The sequence below is a fragment of the Hemiscyllium ocellatum genome, chromosome 20 (assembly GCF_020745735.1).
Source record: "Hemiscyllium ocellatum isolate sHemOce1 chromosome 20, sHemOce1.pat.X.cur, whole genome shotgun sequence".
Classification (NCBI taxonomy): domain Eukaryota; kingdom Metazoa; phylum Chordata; class Chondrichthyes; order Orectolobiformes; family Hemiscylliidae; genus Hemiscyllium; species Hemiscyllium ocellatum.
Window position 1 is genome coordinate 29806509 of NC_083420.1, and position 18599 is coordinate 29825107.

Sequence of the window (18599 nt, forward strand, 5' to 3'; positions counted from 1 at the left end):
TACATGTGGAAACAGACCCTACAGCCCAACAAGTCCATACAAACCTTCTGAAGAGTAACCCATTCAGACCTATTCCCCAATCCTATTACTCTACATTTTATCTGACTAATGCACCTAAGCTACACATCCCTGAACACTATGGGCAAGTTAATATGACCAATACACTTAACCTGCACATCTTTGGACTGTGGGAGGAAACCGGAGCACCCAGAGGAAACCCACGCAGATGATGGGGAGAATGTCCAACTCCACACAGTCGCCTGACGTTAGAATCGAACCTGGGTCCCTGGTGCTGTGAGGCAGCAGTGCTAACCACTGCACCATCGTGCCTCCCCCTAGACAGATCTACATGGAAGTTTCCTCTGACTAGCATGTCCAGAAATTTTGGAATAAGGGGGTAGGTCATTTAAGACTAAGGTGAGAAGGAACTTACTCACTTCCTGGATAATTCTTTACCCATATGGTTTGTAGAAGCTGAAACATTAAGCACATTCAAGATAGCAATCAGTATATTTCTAAAGATAAATAACATCAAGGGATATGACAGTACCCTGGAAAAGTGGCACTGAGGTAGATTATAAGCCATGATCTATTGAATGAAGAGCAGACTCAATGGGCTGAACGGTTTACACCTATTCCAGTGTTCCTATCATGCTTCAGTTACCATCACATGATATCTCATGCAAATTGCTGTGTCATATCTCAAATTGCAATCAACAAGAAAACTTCCCAGGAAAATAAAATGTCAGCATGTTCTTAAACGGAGGATTGGGAAGCTTTTAAAGAACAACAGAGGATTACTAAGATGGAAATACACAGAGAAAAAATGAGGTACGAAGGTAGACTGGCCAAAAATATAAAGGAGGATAGTATAAGCTTTTTTAGGTGTGTGAAAGGCAAAAAAATGGGTAAGACTAAAATTGAGCCCTTGAAGACAGAAACAGGGGAATATATTACGGAGATCAAAGAAATGGCAGAAGAATTGAATTGGTACTTCAGATCTGTGTTCACTGGGGAAGACACAAGCAATCTCCCTGAGGTAACAGCGGCTGAAGGACCTGAACTTAAGGAAATTTATATTTGCCAGGAATTGGTGTTGGAGAGACTGTTAGGTCTGAAGGTTGATAAGTGCCCGGGGCCTGATGGTCTACATCCCAGAGTACTAAAAGAGGTGGCTTGAGAAATCGTGGATGCATTGGTGATTATTTTCCAGAGTTCAATAGATTCGGGATCTGTTCCTGTGGATTGGAGGGTGGCTAATATTGTACCACTTTTTCAGAAAGGTGGGAGAGAGAAAGCAGGAAATTATGACCAGTTAGTCTGACTTCAGTGATGGGAAAGATGCTGGAGTCTATTATAAAGGATGAAATTATGACACATCTGGATAGCAGTAACAGGATAGGTCAGAGTCAGCATGGATTTATGAAGGGGGAATCATGCTTGACTAATCTTCTGGAATTTTTTGAGGATGGAACTCTGAAGATGGACAAAAGAGATCCAGTAGATGTAGTGTACCTGGAGTTACAGAAAGCTTTTGATAGAGTCCCACATAGGAGGTTAGTGAGAAAAATTAGGGTGCATGGTACTGGGGGCAAAGTACTAACTTGAATTGAAAGTTAGTTGGCTGACAGGAAACAAAGAGTAGTGATAAACTGCTCCACTTCGGAATGGCAGGCAGTGACCAGTGGGGTTCCGCAGGGATCAGTGCTGGGACCGCAGCTTTTTACAATATATATTAATGATATAGAAGATGGTATTAGTAATAACATGAGCAAATTTGCTGATGATATTAAGCTGGGTGGCAGGGTGAAATGCGAGGAGGATGTTAGGAGATTACAGGGTGAATGGTCAGATGCATGGCAGATGCAGTTTAATGTGGATAAATGTATGGTTATCCACTTTGGTGGCAAGAACAGGAAGGCAGATTACTACCTAAATGGAATCAATTTAAATAAAGGGGCAGTACAGAGAGATCTGGGTGTTCTTGTACACCAGGTCAATGAAGGTAGATGCAAGTACAGCAGGTTGTGAAGAAGGCTAATAGCATGCTGGCCTTCATAACAAGAGGGATTGAGTATAGAAGCAAATAGGTTCTTCTGCAGCTGTATAGGACCCTGCTGAGACCACACCTGGAATATTGTGTGCATTTCTGGTCTCCAAATTTGAGGAAAGACATTCTGGCTATTGAGTAAGTGCAGCGTAGGTTCACAAGGTCAATTCCTGGAATGGCGGAACTACTTTAGGCCGAAAGACTGGAGCAACTGGGCTTGTATACCCTTGAGTTTAGAAGACTGAGAGGGGATCTGATTGAGACATATAAGATTATTAAAGGATTGGACACTCTGGATGTAGGAAACATGTTTCCGGTGATGGGTGAGTGCTGAACCAGAGGACACAGCTTAAAAATACGGGGTAGACCATTTAGGACAGAGATGAGGAGAAACTTCTTCACCCAGAGAGTGGTGGCTGTGTGGAATGCTCTGCCTCAGAGATCAGTGGAGGCCCAGCCTCTGGATTCATTTAAGAAAGAGTTGGATAGAGCTCTTAAGGCTAATGGAATCAAGGGTTATGGAGATAAGGCAGGAATAGGATACTGATTAAGGATGATCAGCCATGATTATATTGAATGGTGGTGCAGGCTCGAAGGGCAGAATGGCCTACTCCTGCACCTATTGTCTATTGTCTATTATTTAAAAGCCAGAGTTCCCATTAAAAATAATAAACTTTTGAATCAAATCTGTCACTGTTTACTGCTTAATTTATTATTGGAGCATTAAAGGGCAAATTGTTACACCTTAACAGCAGCTGGGTAATACTTTAACCCAGATTTTGTACTTGAGTTACACTGGCTGATCAGTGAAGCATGAATGGATTTGATAGAAAAGCCTTACAGAGTCATTCTATCTGCAAAAACATTGCAAGGAATACGCAAAAAGCCACCCCAGAATATGGAGAAGCATTTGTAACCATGGAATGAACAGAAATATTCAATCAAATGTACTTTTCATCATTTGAATCATAGCAACACTGAGCAGAGGTGTTCCACGTTATTCCAGGTTTTCCATCTTAGTGTGTGTACTGGCTCGTGTAAGAGCCAAAAGGCCAAAAAGCCAATTGACGGCAAAATTGCATATGTTAACTATTTTTGAAAATGTTTAGTTTTAGTTGATCAAGGAGCACAAAGGTGACCAATACGTACTAGGTAGAGGTGAACTTTGCAGCCATTCACCCTCCCTCCTTGCCAGCGCCTACTCACACATTGCCTAACAGTAATATCGAGAACCAGAAATTTGTAATGTGGCGAGCTATAGCAAAACCAGCAATGGTCAAGGGTACACTCTTGTAGCAGGTGAAACTCTCTTCTTGCAAAGGAATTCTGCAGCAGTGGAGGAGTGAGGAGGTAAAAATGCAAATGTTACAGCTTTTGCGATTGCATGGAAAAGTGCCATGGCAGGGTAAGGAGGTGTTCAAGTGACAGGAGTGGGGCAGTGTGTCAGAGAGGAAATGGTTTGTGGTCCCTACTCCATGTTCAAGGTTTCAAACACTCCTTTCAGGTGAAGCAGCATTTTAACTGTACTTCTTTCAATTTAGTTTACAGGAATAACTGCTCAGAATGTGGTCTCCCTTACATTGATCAGAACAAACACATTTGGGCTGTCTGTTTTGCAGAACATCTCAACTTGGACTGAAGATAGACTCTGAACTTCGAATTGCTTGCCATTTCAAAACTTGCTCTTGAGTTAATATTTCTGGGAGAAAGTGAGGTCTGCAGATGCTGGAGGTCAGAGCTGAAAAATGTGTTGCTGGAAAAGCGCAGCAGGTCAGGCAGCATCCAAGGAGCAGGAGAATCGACATTTCGGGCATAAGCCCTTCTTTAATATTTCTGGACTAAGCTTGCTGCTGTGCTCCAGTGAAGTCCAATGAAAACTGGAAGAATTGCACTTCATTTTGTACATAGGCATTTTAGAGACTTCAGGACACAACACTCAGTTCTCCAACTTCAACCATGAACACTGTTTTCCATTTTGACGGTGTACTTTCCATTCTCCTCAACACCTGTGTCCTATTGGATGAGTTTTCTCTCAGCAGAGCTGACATATTGTTTACTGTTAACACTTATTCTTCACCTTTGATTCTCCTCTACTATCATTAGCACTCCCTTTACCTTTTGCACTGGGTACTTTCACTGTTTAATCCACTCACATCTCTAGCCAAAAAACAAACTCATTTTTTAGCCCAGGTCATTCCAAAGTAGCCACATTAGCGTCAAAACATTAATTTTTCTCTAACTACAGATACTGCCAGGCTTCCTGACTTTCTCCAGCACTTAGTGTTTTTATTTCAGATCTCTAGCATGTCTTAAATAAACTACTGTCTGCCCTTCTACATTGTAGACCATGGAAAGGATGATTATTTTACTTAGGGAGAAAATATTTAAAAACTCAACTGAACGATACTCACAATTTCTTCTTAACACAGAGACTACCCATTTTATTAGCAGGTTCTGAAAATTCAACAATGTAATTTGTTCTGTCCTACAATAAGCCCACCGCATGCATAAAGGCTTTTATAGAGTCTTACCTATTCTGATCTCTTTGCAAGTACTGCAATCCTCCTCATACTCCTCAGAGGAATACTCCTCCCCTTTACTTATAATGGTGGGATATACTTTCTCTCTCCATAGATTTTCTTCATAACAAAGGAAGTCAACAGGTCTCCGAATAACATCCAGATCTCCATCATCATCTAGCAGGACTTCAGTATGCACTGTGTCTTTTGTCACTTCAAATTTCTTTTCGTTTGCAGCAGCATAGCTGCAACCCATTTGACCAGTTAAAACATCATCTGCATCAAGTACTCTATTTTCTTCACTGCTGAAGTTTCCTGAGTCATCTTTGTTGCAGATATTAATATTCCGTAGGATTTTAAACTTTGACACAAAGACTGCAGAATGAATTGAAAAGATAAATAACATTAATTTCAAATAGTTAGCGATCAATATCTCATCGATTCCAAAGCATTACATAGAACATAGAACATAGAAGGATACAGCGCAGTACAGGCCCTTCGGCCCTCGATGTTGCGCCGACCGAATCCTACCTAACCTATACTAGCCCAATAACTTCCAAATGCCTATCCAATGCCCGCTTAAATGACCATAAAGAAGGAGAGTTCACCACTGATACGGGCAGGGCATTCCATGAACTCACAACCCGCTGTGTGAAGAATCTACCCCTAACATCTGTCCTATACCTACCACCCCTTAATTTAAAGCTATGTCCCCTAGTAACACCTGACTCCATTAGCGGTAAAAGGTTCTTAGTATCTACCCTATCTAAACCCCTAATCATCTTATACACTTCTATCAGATCTCCCCTAAACCTTCTCTTCTCCAATGAGAACAGCCCCAAGTGCCTCAGCCTTTCCTCATAAGATTTTCCTACCATTCCAGGCAACATCCTGGTAAACCTCCTCTGCACTCGTTCTAAAGCTTCCACATCCTTCCTATAGTATGGCGACCAAAACTGCACACAATACTCCAGATGAGGCCTCACCAGAGTCTTATACAACTGCAACATGACCTCAGGACTCCGGAACTCAATTCCTCTGCCAATAAAGCCCAGTACACCATATGCCTTCCTCACAGCACTATTTACCTGGGTGGCAACTTTCAGAGATCTGTGTACATAGACACCAAGATCCCTCTGCTCATCCACACTACCAAGTAGCCTACCATTAGCCCAGTAATCCATCATCTTGTTATTCCTACCAAAGTGAACGACTTCGCACTTAGCTACATTGAATTCCATTTGCCACATTTCCGCCCAGCTCTGCAACTTATCTATATCCCGCTGTAACCTACCACTTCCTTCCTCACTATCCACAACTCCACCGACTTTTGTGTCATCCGCAAACTTGCTTACCCAGCTTTCAAGTCCTTCCTCTAGATCATTTATAAAGATAACAAAAAGCAATGGTCCCAAAACAGATCCTTGTGGTACACCGCTAGTAACTGCGCTCCAAGATGAACATAATCCATCAACTACTACCCTCTGTCTCCTTCCAGCCAGCCAATTCCTAATCCAAACCTCTAATGTATCCTCAATGCCATACCTCCGAAGTTTTAGCATTAGCCTACCATGGGGAACCTTATCGAACGCCTTACTAAAATCCATATACACAACATCTACTGCTTTACCCTCATCCACTTCCTTAGTCACCTTCTCAAAGAACTCAATAAGGTTTGTGAGGCACGACCTGCCCTTCACAAAACCATGCTGGCTATCCCTGATCACGTTATTCCTACCCAGATGTTCATAAATCTTATCCCTTACCATTCTCTCTAAGACTTTGCCCACCACTGAAGTCAGACTCACTGGCCTATAGTTACTAGGGCTATCCCTACTCCCTTTCTTGAACAATGGGACCACATTCGCTATCCTCCAGTCCTCTGGTACTATTCCCGTTGACAATGACGACATAAAAATCCAGGCCAATGGCTCTGCTATCTCCTCCCTAGCTTCCCATAGGATCCTGGGGTAAATGCCATCAGGCCCAGGAGACTTATCTATATTCATCCTTTCCAATATTCCCAAAACCTCTTCCCTGCATATTTCCAGGGCATCCATTCTAATTATTTGTGATTCCATATTCACATCAGCAACAGTGTCCTGTTCCTGAGTGAATACTGATGAAAAGTACTGATTTAATGTCTCTCCAATCTCCTCCGCCTCCACACACAACTTCCCACTACTATCCTTGACTGGACCGATACCTACCCTAGTCATCCTTTTATTCTTGACATACCTATAGAAAGCCTTTGGGTTTTCCCTAATCCTACCAGCTAAAGACTTTTCATGTCCCCTTCTCGCTTCTCTTAGCTCCCTCTTTAGCTCCTTCCTGGCTACCTTATAACTCTCAATCGCCCCTACTGAACCTTCACGCCTCATCTTTACATATGCCGCCTTCTTCCCTTTCACAAGGGACTCCAATTCCTTACTAAACCACGGCTGCCTCACAAGGCCCTTTACACCATGCCTGACTGGTACATACCTATCGAGGACACGCAGTAGCTGCTCCTTGAACAATCCCCACATCTCATTAGTGTTCTTCTCTTGAAGCCTGTTTTTCCAATCCACACATCCTAAGTCATGCCTCACTGCATCATAATTTCCCTGCCCCCAGCTATAGCTCTTGCCCTGCGGCGCACGATTATCCCTCTCCATCACTAAAGTAAAAGTCACCGAGTTGTGGTCACTGTCCCCGAAGTGCTCACCTACCTCCAAGTCTAACACCTGGCCTGGTTCATTAATGTACACTTTTCTAACACAAATGATATATTAGTCACAAGTCACAAAATTTACTAAAATTGTAAAACACAGTCATATGAGAATAGGGCAACAACATTCTGATCTGTTGGATTTTAAATCATTATCTGCATGAAAGCTTAAAATATACATTTGTAATCTCCATTTCATAGGAAAACTTGAGAAAGATATGGGCTAAATGGGACCAGTTTAGTTTGGGAAACTTAGTTGGCTTGAAGGGTCTGTTTCCGTACTGTATGACTCTATGACTGGCTACAGATTTTACCAGTTACTGAAACATTATTACATGCTTAGGAAGAAAAAGAAATCAATTCAAGTGCATTACATTTAAGAGGCATTTCTTAATATCTTTAATTAAGTATTATCTTGTTATTCTCTAGAGTTAACAAAAAGTAGATGAGATCTCATTGAAACTTGCACAATTCTTAAATAGCTAAGACAGTGTATATGAAGAATAGATGTTTCCCCTACCCTCATATAATTATCTTTCATCCCCAGGATCATTCTTGGGAACCACCTTGAGACCCCCTCCAGGCTAGCATATCCTATCTGAAATACAAGCCCAAAATTGCTCATAACTTTTTTATTCATTCATAGGACGTGGTGCCATTAGCTATGCCAGCATTTATTGCCATCCCGAATTGTCCAAAGGGCAGTTAATAGTCAACCACATTGCTGCAGATATGGCCAGACAGTAAAGATGAAGACATTAGTGAATCAGATGGGTTTTCCTGACAATTGACAGTGGTTTCACGGTCATCGATGGACTCTTAATTCCAGGCTAATTAAATCCAAATTTCACCATCTGCCAATATTCCAAATTCAATGTGAACAGAGTATTATACAGCCCCAGCATCTTTGCTCTTGTAATCCAGCCCACTAAAAATGAAGGCCAATATTGCATTTGCCTTCCTAACTGCCAACAGGACCCAGCATGTTAGTTTAAGAGAATCTTAAATGAGGATTCCTAAGTCTCTTTGTCCTGCAGATTTCCAAAATATTTCCACATTTAGACAATAGTTTATACCTCTATTCTTCCTATCAAAGTGCATAATCTCACAATTCCCAAATTATATTTCATCTGGTACTTCTTTGCCCACTCTCCTAGCCTGTTCAAGTCCTTCTTCAGGATCCCTGCTTTTTCAACACTACCTGTCCATCTACCTATCTTTATGTTATCTGAAAACTTAGCAACAATGCCTTCAGTTACTTTGTCCAAATCTTGAATGTAAATATGTGGTCCAAACACTGACCCCTGTGGAAATCACTACTTACCAGCTGCAATCTTGAAAAAGACCACTTTATTCTCAATCTCTGCCTTCTGCCAGTCAGCCAATCCTCTATGCGTGCCTTTTATGTTCTTTAAAAGAATTGTCCAATTACTCAGCGATCCCTGCTCTTTCTTCAAAGCCTTTTTAAAAATAGTTTTGATTCCCTTTTGAAAGTTACTACTTCCATCATCTTTTCAGACATTTCCTTATAAGAAAAAACCATCACTGTAGAAAAAATGCCTGTCTCTCCCACCATTTTTATCTGTTTTCACTGTGATCACAGATTTTGTAAGCTGTTGTTCTCTAACAAAAAAAAATTATAACCAGAATCTATTGTCATTCTCCAGTTAAAGAACTACTCTCTAACTAGAAACAATGGAAAAAGTGGAACGTATTCTTAGGTATTGTTTTACCCATATTATTGTCTATTTTTCATGAGCCTCAACAAACTCCACGCAGTGAAAACAGACAAATACAAGTGTGACAAAAAAAAATTATTCTAAGGCAATACCTGGTTGTCCAACTGCATTTAGTCTCACCATAAGGTGCCTAATGTTTGGTGTGTACATGTGGACATCGGAAAGTACTGTATCACTCTTAAATGTGATGGAATCCATGCATTCCCTCTGTCTGAACTAGCATCGCAGAATGACAAAATACTGCAACCACAGAAATAATAACAAAAATTAATTACTGCCCATAACATTTTTAAAGTGTGCCATATAAGCATCAAAAATCCACACAATGTTTGGAAAATACTCCTGCTAAAAGCATTACTTTCCTAAAATGAAGCCTCACTCCAGGTTTAACTTTTTAAAAACAATCAAAGATTGAGCTTTGCTGGTGTTCTGCACTTGAGGTTACTAAGGCTTTAATAATGACATCATATAGTGCAAGGTTTGACTATCAATTTAATAATGGAAATCTGGTGAAATATTACTTTGTTATTTAATGTTTCACTTCAGCCACTCAAAAATATTGACAGTTCATTTGAATTGTCATTTTAAAATTGATATTTCATTATCACTCCCATTGAAATTCAAGTTATAACATTTCCTAGATTGGAAAACAGCAAGTAACACCAGCAAATCCTAATTCCAACATGATAGAAAGTATCAATAGAATCACTGCTTTCACAACCCTTCTAAATTTTGCTGTAGTTGCTACTTTCATTGGTCATTAGGTGAGCAACCACTTTATTCCTTTACAAGGTTACTGTGAAAACTTTACAATACACTAGGTTAGTTTCTTTTTGATAATTTTTCATTTTTATGCATAATCAATTGTTAACAGGATTGGACTTAGTACTTAGCATGTGTTTCTGGTTGGAATGTTGATTGTCTGTTAGCTCCAACATGGGACAAGATAAAGCTTAATCACAATTTATTGCTAACTTGATTGTTGAGGTCACTGATTAAGTCGATAATTTTTGTATGATTTTGTGTGCATAACCGACTTACATGCACTCCTCCACCTCACATAAAATAGTTGGAGAGTTCTTGTGGAGCAGAGGTTACATCTCTACTTTAAGGCATGAGGCTTAGCGTCAAGTCCCACTTGCTCCACGGGTGTGTAATAACATCTCTAAACAGGTTGATTAGAAAATATCTATCAAAACTTTGCAAAGGCATTTTGGTACAATGGTAGTGCCTCTACCTCTGAGCCAGAAGGCTCTGGGCTCAAGCACTACATACTCCAGAGGTGGATAAATAACACATCTGAACAGATTAAAATAAATGTTCCAAATTGTTGGATATGGACAGAACACAGCTGATGTTAGTATAATAAAACAAAGAGCTGTACTCTGGAAATCTGAAACAAAAAGAAAACATTGCTGGAGGAACTCAGCAGGTACAGCAGCATCCATGGAGCAAAAACAGTATCTTGAGTCCAGTAATCCTTCTTCAGAGATTATTTATGTTATGTATTATTATTGATTATTTTTACAATTTTCAGCCCATTCCAAAATATTTATAGATGTGCATATAAACCATCTAGTTATTGTTTAGCATAATAGTTTGGTCCCGCTGGTCATGTTAGTGCCAAAAGCATCTCTTATCTGTGTTTTCATAAGAGGACCGGCTGCAAGCTAGCTTAAAGCACAGGTGCTCTGAGCCCACCTACTGGTCTTTTTATAACTTGCACTTGCAGGCCAGGATTCTAGTATCTAGAACTATAAAACTGACCCAACTCGTGAATGTTGGTGACACTGCTGTGAGCAAACAGGAAGAAATTTTAAAGAAGGTGAAACAAACACAGAAAAGGCTAGAGAAAATCGGCAGATCTGCGGAGAGCGACAGAGAGAAACAGTTAATGTTTCAAGGCAGGCTTGACTTTTCCAGAGAACCGCTTTTTGCATTTATTTTTTAAAGCAGGCGTGAGATTGTCCGGTCACTTTCCAACACGTTCATCACTGGCTGAAAGGAAGATATTGGCGATGGGGAGGAAGAGGTGAAAAGAGATGAAATCTCCAGGATGTATGTGTGTGTGTGAGAGAGAGAGACAGAAAAGTAAATGTTCAGGAGCTGTCCAAGCTGGTGTTCCTCGTTATGAGGGTCACAGTCACCCTCATAAGGGATGACCATTCACCTCGAATATGGTCCCGGATCATTATTAACGACACAACACCAGGTTATAGTGCGACAGGTTTATTTGGAAGTTGAAGCTTTTGGAGCATTGCTTCCTCCAAATAAACCTGTTGGACTATAAGCTGGTGTTGTGTGGTTTTTAACCTTGTCCATCCCAGTCCAACATTGGCTCATCCACATCAGATTATTCCGGCAACAGGGTTAGGCAGCAAATTGCTCTCTCTCATACACACCTATATATGTATATACAACACATACTATATATATATATATATATATACTGTGTGTGTATCCACACATATAAGTTCACACTATTTTAAAGATGAGACATTGACAATGCTGGAGTTGATTTCTGACATGTCACAGCTGAAATACTATTTTGGGTTTAGTCCCGTTTCCGGCCCCGCCCGGCTCCAGCGCTCGGATTAAAGCCCACAGTCACCTGCAGCAGCAACAACAGGACAGCGACTCCGGACATGTCACCAGCAGCACCAGGCCGCAGCCTGCCCCCTTCCCCCCCCGGTCCTGTCCGTCACCTAGGGAACCTCCCCTCCGTCACCCTAATACACTCCCCCCGGCAACTGGGTCCTCGCACTCTGGTTCCTGCTGCTCAACCCTCACTCCCTGGCACTGCAGCCTGAGAAAGCACACAGAATATTATTGTTATTATCAGAAATTCTGATGACCAGAGCCTCTTCTCTAATTCTCGGGGTAAGCAAAATATAAGGGAACATTTCTTATTTCAAAGTGCACCCCCATCCCCCACTTTGTGTATCCATAGAGTCAGAGAGATGTACAGATCCTTTGGTCCAATTCGTCCATCCCAACTAGATATCCCAACCTAATGTAGTCTCATTTGCCAGCACTTGGTCCATATCCCCCTAACCCATTTGTATTCATATACCCATCCAAATATTTAAAAATATTTTAGCTGTACCAGCCTCTATCATCCTCTGACAGCTCATTACATACACGTACCACCGTCTGCGTGAAAATGCTGTCCCTTAGGTTTTTTTTCTATCTTTCCCCTCTCACCCTAAACCTATGCCCTCTAGTTCTGGACTCCTCACCCCATGGAAAGGACCTTGTCTATTCCTCTCCATACCCCTCATGATTGTATAAACCTCTATAAGGTCACCCCTCAGCCTCTGACGCTCCAGGGAAAACAGCCCCAGCCTATCCAACCTCTCCCTATAGCTCAAATCCTCCAACCCTGGCAACATTATTGTAAATCTTTTCTGAATCCTTTCAAGTTTCACAACCTCCTTCTGCCAGAAAGGGGACCAGAATTGCATGCAATATTCCAAAAGTGGCCTAACCAATGTCAAATATTATATTAGGCAAGAAGTTCAGTAGACGATTTTAATAGCTAACAACAGGTAGTTTGGGGTCAGGTGAGACATTCAACTTCTCAAACTTCTAATCTTTGGGTTTAGATTCTCCTCCATTGGATTTCAAAATATAGCTCAAGGCATTCCAAGAGTTTGATATGAGTGTCATTTGGGTCGTCTGACTGGGGTGACATCTGATAGTCATACTGGCAAATATTTTTGTATGTATTTTAAAAGCTTTGGTATCCTATTATCCTATCTTTACTCATGATTTGTACCAGCAATGAAGCTGGATGTTTAGCTGAAACCTCTTAAGTCAGCATTGTAGAAAATGTATGTCAACAATTTCACAGTAGTTGGCAAATGCAATGATGTGATGACAATCAGATAATCAATTTATTCTTATGTTGATGTTTGACAATCCTTCTGGAATGGCTGGGCATATACTGGAATTGACATCAATAAAGCATTATGGGATATTTAATACAGTATTTTACATGATGCCGTAGGACATCGAGTTTTGTGTACAAGAATCATCATTCTTCAATAGAGAAGCAATTTACAGCATTAGCTGGGAAACACAATCACTCCAACCCTACATGTGAGGGAACACGGTGGAGCAGACTAGAACTTCAAGAGGACATTTGCAGACACTAGGTAGTATTAGTGATATGACTTGTCACAAGTAAAATGATTGAGGTTGAGAATAACAGCTATATTTGGCTGTGACAGTAAGTTCAGTAACAGCTCAGTGAGGGGACAACAGCAGTAACCTTAGCTGGACTGGAATGGTGAATGGTTACACAGTGCATCAAAAGTAATAAATGGGGATGGGACAGGATTTTATTTACATATCTGTTTATTCAGATAACTCAAAGCTAGAACATACACCACACTGCAGATTTCTGTGACGTTACTTCTGTTGATGTCTCATGCAATAAGTTGGGAAACCTATTTGAGGGATAATTATTGACCAGAATATTGGGGATTCCTTCCCTGCTCTTCTTCAAAATAGTAATATGGGTTTCATTAGAACATAGTGCTTAAGCATTGGAGTAGGCCATTCAATCCTTTGAGCCTAGTCACCCATATACGAGCATGGTTTATTTGGTTGTGGTCTCAACTCCACCTTCCTATTCCCCCCACTCAAAATGTAGGGTGATTAAGCTAAGCAATTTGTTGGTTCTTTACTGTAAAACGGAATGGGCTACTAAAGGCTAAACCGGACTCTGGGAATTGGGTATGTATGCCGGCAAAGACAGCAAACTGCTGGATGTACTTGTATGAAGGGTACATTTCTGACTCCTCAAAGCCAATGTATCATCTTTGAGGTGAAGTCAGGAGTGTGATGGAATACTTCCCACTTGCGTTCCAAAAACACTTATGAAGCTTGATGTCTTCCAGGGCAAAGCAGCCCACTTGATTGATACCACATTCACAATCATCCATCCTCCACCATCAATGCTCAATAGCAGCAGTGTATACCATCTTCAATATGCACTGAAGAAATTCAACAAGGCTTCTTAGCACCTTTGAAATCCACAACACTTTCATCGAGAAGGTCCTACCATGCACCTTATTTATACCCCTCATGATTTTATAAACTTGTATAAGGTCATCCCTCAATCTCCGAAGCACTAGTTTTAAATTTCTTAGCTTATCCAGCCTCTCCTTACAACTGAAACCCTCCATTCGTGGCAACATCCTGATAAATCTTTTCTGAACCCTCTCCAGCTCAATAATATCATTTCTATAACATGGTAACCCGAGGGGTGTATATAAGGTGAATGACAGGTGTCTTTTCCTTAGCGTGGTGGATTTCACATTTTTAAGGTGAGAGGAGAAAGATTTTAAAAAGACATGAGCGGCAATGTTTTTACATAGAGATTGGTTCATGTGTGGAATGAACTTCCAGTGGAAGTGTTGAATGTGGGTATAGTTACAACATTTAAAAGACACTTGTATAAGTGCATGAATAATTTTAGTTAGCCTCCTCCCCCTCCCCACATTACTGATGAAGGGCTTATGCCTGAAACGTTGATTCTCCTGCTCCTGGGATGCTGCCTGACCTGCTGTGATTTTCCAGCACCACTCTTTCAAATAAATAAATAAGACAAAACCAGCAACATTCATATCCCTTAATTAATTTAGAAACATGGAATTTGGTAAAGACAGAAGTAAAAGTCATTTGACTGAGATTATAACACTCCATCTCAGTGGAGACAAGAACCTTTGAAAGAAATGTGAACTGTCAATTATTAATATCAATATCCATTCAAATGATCACTTGTTACTTACAGTATCTTCAATGTTGTTTCATTTCTCCTGAGTTGAGAGCAAGGTGTACCACAGCTGTCAAGAATCCACTTTGATATTCTTCAGATTTTTAAAAAATTCAATTCCTCAAATTGTCATTTAAATGTTTGAATTCTAATCACTGTATTTTACTATAATAAAACAGGCTATTACTATAATAAAATAGGCTATCACTCCTGGAGTTCCTATTATTCAGAGTAGCATTCTTCATCCTTCCCTCTCAAAAAAGCAAAAAATCCTAACATTGGATTCAGCATTTGATATAGTGATGGCACATAAAAGAACAGTTTATCACTTGATTGCTATAGTGCTTCCATTTAATGCTGCAAACCATTTGGGCATTTAATCCTGATTGAAAGTGCATTTTGATTTCTGCTACTTTGCCAATGGTGCACTTGACTGAATCAAATTAATAATTCTATTGTTGTCACTTTGCATATAATCCTTCGCAAGTCACCAACAGACATATCACACTGGTATGGAAACTATATATAGGGGAACTTAGTGTAAAGCTACAATTTACAATATGATGTTTTGCAGCCTCAATTTATTAAATTCTAAAGCTTACTACTTGCTGAGTGACATAGAGTCTTTTCAGTTGTCACAAAGTAGTATGGGAAAATAGGAACGTGAATTATCTTATGAGGATAGGATTATGTTTGGTTTTGAAGCCCATTTTGATGCTTGAGTAGTGCATTGATATACATTAAAACTCTTAACATGAGAGAGAAATGACTTCTTGATAGAGATACTTCTGGTGTCTATGGAATCTTATGGAGCAGTTTTAATGAGAGCAGAAATGAAATTTGAGATAAAATGCTCAACAATGCTCTGTAATGGTGCTTTAATTAATTATTAATGTCCTTCCTTTCTTGCTGTATAAGAATTTGGGGCTGCAAGAACTTTAGTGTGAGTCAGGGTTTCCTGTCAATAATTGAGAAGGAGTTGGGCTGCAAGCAAACATTGAAAAAATACTTTGGAAGAGCTAGGTGCATGACTGCTGATTCTTAACTTCTTTTGTGGAGGTGCAATAGGGTGGGAAGAGTCACTAAACCCCAACTGTTGCAAAACATGTATTTAAAAATGTATTTCTATTTTTATTCTGCTTAACTATACTATATTTGTATTCCAAATAAATTTCACCATCGATCAGTCAACTTCACATTAATTTTTACAACTTTAAAAGGTAAGTTCAATAAAATGAGGTATTAGCGAGTTTTGAGAATATTTGTAACTCAGGTTGAGGTTTTGGATGTAGGTTTGCTCGCTGAGCTGCAAGGTTCATTTCCAGACGTTTCATTATCCTGCTAGGTAACATCTTCAGTAGGCCTCAGGCAAGTCAATGCTGAAAATTCTTGCTTTCTATTTATATGTTTGGCTTTCTTTGAGTTGGTGATGTCATTTCCTGTGGTGATGTTATTTCCTGTGGTGAAGTCACTTCAGGTTCCTTTTCTCAGGGGGTGGTAGATGGACTCTAACTTGATGTGGGATAGAGTTTCAGTTGGAATGCCATGCATCACACGTGCCATTCTCGTGCGTGTGTTTGTTTGGCATGTCATTAGTTTTGCTTGTTGTCAGGAAAACAACACATATGCATCAAATATTGAACTACAGAAGCAATCATCCCAACACCTACAAACAAAGCTGCATCAGAACATTATTTCAATGAGCCAACACACACTGCAGCACAGAGTAACCATGCAGAGCAGAGGAAAATCACCCATACAGTGTATTCAAAAAGAATAGGTACCCAATGAACACAGTCCGTCGATTTCTCAGCACCAAATCCAAACAAGCAGTCAAAACACGTCCAGAAACCTGAGCCACTCTCCCTTACATCAAAGGCATCTCGGAAATGACTGCCAGACTACTCAGACCCCTTGGCATCATGGTAGCACATAAACCCACCAACACATTAAAACAGCAGTTAATGAACTTGAAAGACCCCATACAGACAATGAGCAAAACTAATGTCATTTACAAAATACCATGCAAGGACAGTAACAAACACTACATTGGACAAACAGGCAGAAAACTATCCACTTGGATACATGAACACCAACTAGCCACAAAATGACATGACCCTGTCTCACTAGTATCCTCACATACACATGAGGAAGGACACCACTTCGACTGGGACAACACATCCACCCTAGGACATGCCAAACAAAGACACACATGAGAATTCCTAGAAGCATGGCATTCCAACTGGAACTCTTAACAACACACACATCGAGTTAGACCCCATCTACCATCCCCTGAGAAAAGGAACAGGAAGTGACATCACCACAGGAAGTGACAACACCGACTCAAAGAAACCCAAACATATAAATAGAAAGCAGGAATTTTCAGTGTAGCTTCACCTGAGGCCCACTGAAGATGTTACCTAGTAGGGTAACGAAACATCTGGAAATGAACCTTGCAGCTCAGTGAGCAAACCTACACCCAAAATGAAGAATTGTGTAAAATAATTTCCAGTGGCTCAGTGTAAAAGAATATTGACCATCCATATTATCATTATAATTTCTACAAGTTCAATAATTGAAAAGTATTATACACAGTCTTGTGCAATGCATTAAATTGCATTACATTTTTAGATACTTTAAAGTAATGTTTCTGCAATGTACAAATTCAGAATTTTAGTTATGCACTAATAATTATTCACAAATTTACTGGTAAAAGTCACACAACACCAGGTTATAGTCCAACAGGTTTATTTGAAAGCACTAACTTTCAGAGCACTGCTCCCTCATCAAGTTGTTGTGGGGTATAAGATCATAAGACACAAAATTTATAGCAAAAGATTACTGTGTGATGTAACTGAAATTATATATTGAAAAAGACCTGGATTCTTTGTTAAGTATCGTATTTTAGAATGAACATGTTTGTCTCAGTCCTTTCATATGTAAATCGCAGAACTTTCTTAAAGTTACATTCTCAAGTGAACTTTAACAACTGGTGTCATGTCGGCCCAGATAATGCATTTAAGGTGTGAGGTGTCCTGTGTGAGACTGTCTGTGCCACAATGTTCAGACTGATTCTAATCTAAAACATGGATTTACAGAATCTTACATGCAGTTTTTGAGAAAGATAAAACGTAATTCTGCGAGTACAAATTCACCCCACAAATGTATATGTGTGTGTGTGTGTGTGTGTGTGTGTGTGTGTGTTGGGGGTGGGGGGGGGGGTGAGGGTGGTTTATGATTGTGTGTATGTGAGAGAGTGAGTGTAAAGGGGTATACATCTGTGAGACAGTGAGTGTGGAAGTGTGTGAGAGAGAGCATGTGTATGAGAGAGGGTCTGCGTGAGTGTATGGGTCTGTAGGAGTGTGTGTGTGTAGGAGTGTCTGTGTGTGTGTCCCGGTTGAGGACCTCCCTGTGGGTACCGAACTTGGCTATCAGCCTCTGCTCGACCACTTTGCATTGTTGCCTGTCCTGAAGTCCACTTTGGAGGATGCTCACATGAAGGTCTAAGGTCAAATATCCCAGACCGCTGAAGTGTTCTCCGACTGGGAGGGAACACTCCTGTTAGTTGACTGTTGTGCGGTGTCTGTTCACCTATTGCCATGGCTCTGCTTGGTCTTGCCAATGTACCATACCTCAGCATATGAGATAGACAACGTTGGCCAAATCACATGAGTACCTGCCGTGTACACAATGGTATCCATATCGACACTCTGACACGTCTTGCAACATCTACCATGACAAGGTTGTATGGTGCTGTCCTGAAAACCGGGCAGTTTGCTGCAAACAATGATGTGTTTGA

At 40.4% G+C, this 18599-nt stretch overlaps 1 protein-coding gene across 6 annotated transcripts in view; it reads right to left on the bottom strand.

Annotated features, from left to right (window-relative positions):
- The window catches only part of mettl22 (methyltransferase 22, Kin17 lysine), a 58138-nt gene that overhangs the window by 36895 nt on the left and 2644 nt on the right, over positions 1–18599 (bottom strand). For 3 of the 6 annotated variants that reach the window (XM_060840703.1, XM_060840701.1, XM_060840706.1), the window contains exons 2-3: positions 9111–9258; positions 4582–4944 (exon numbers count right to left, since the gene is read on the bottom strand). In XM_060840703.1, the coding sequence (XP_060696686.1) occupies positions 4582–4944; positions 9111–9216 (469 nt within the window). In that variant the 5' untranslated portion in view covers positions 9217–9258. Of the gene's footprint in view, positions 1–4581; positions 4945–8603; positions 8689–9110; positions 9259–11629; positions 11716–14816; positions 14845–18599 lie in introns of those variants that run through there. The other 3 variants (XM_060840705.1, XM_060840704.1, XM_060840702.1) reach the window with 3 other exon arrangements.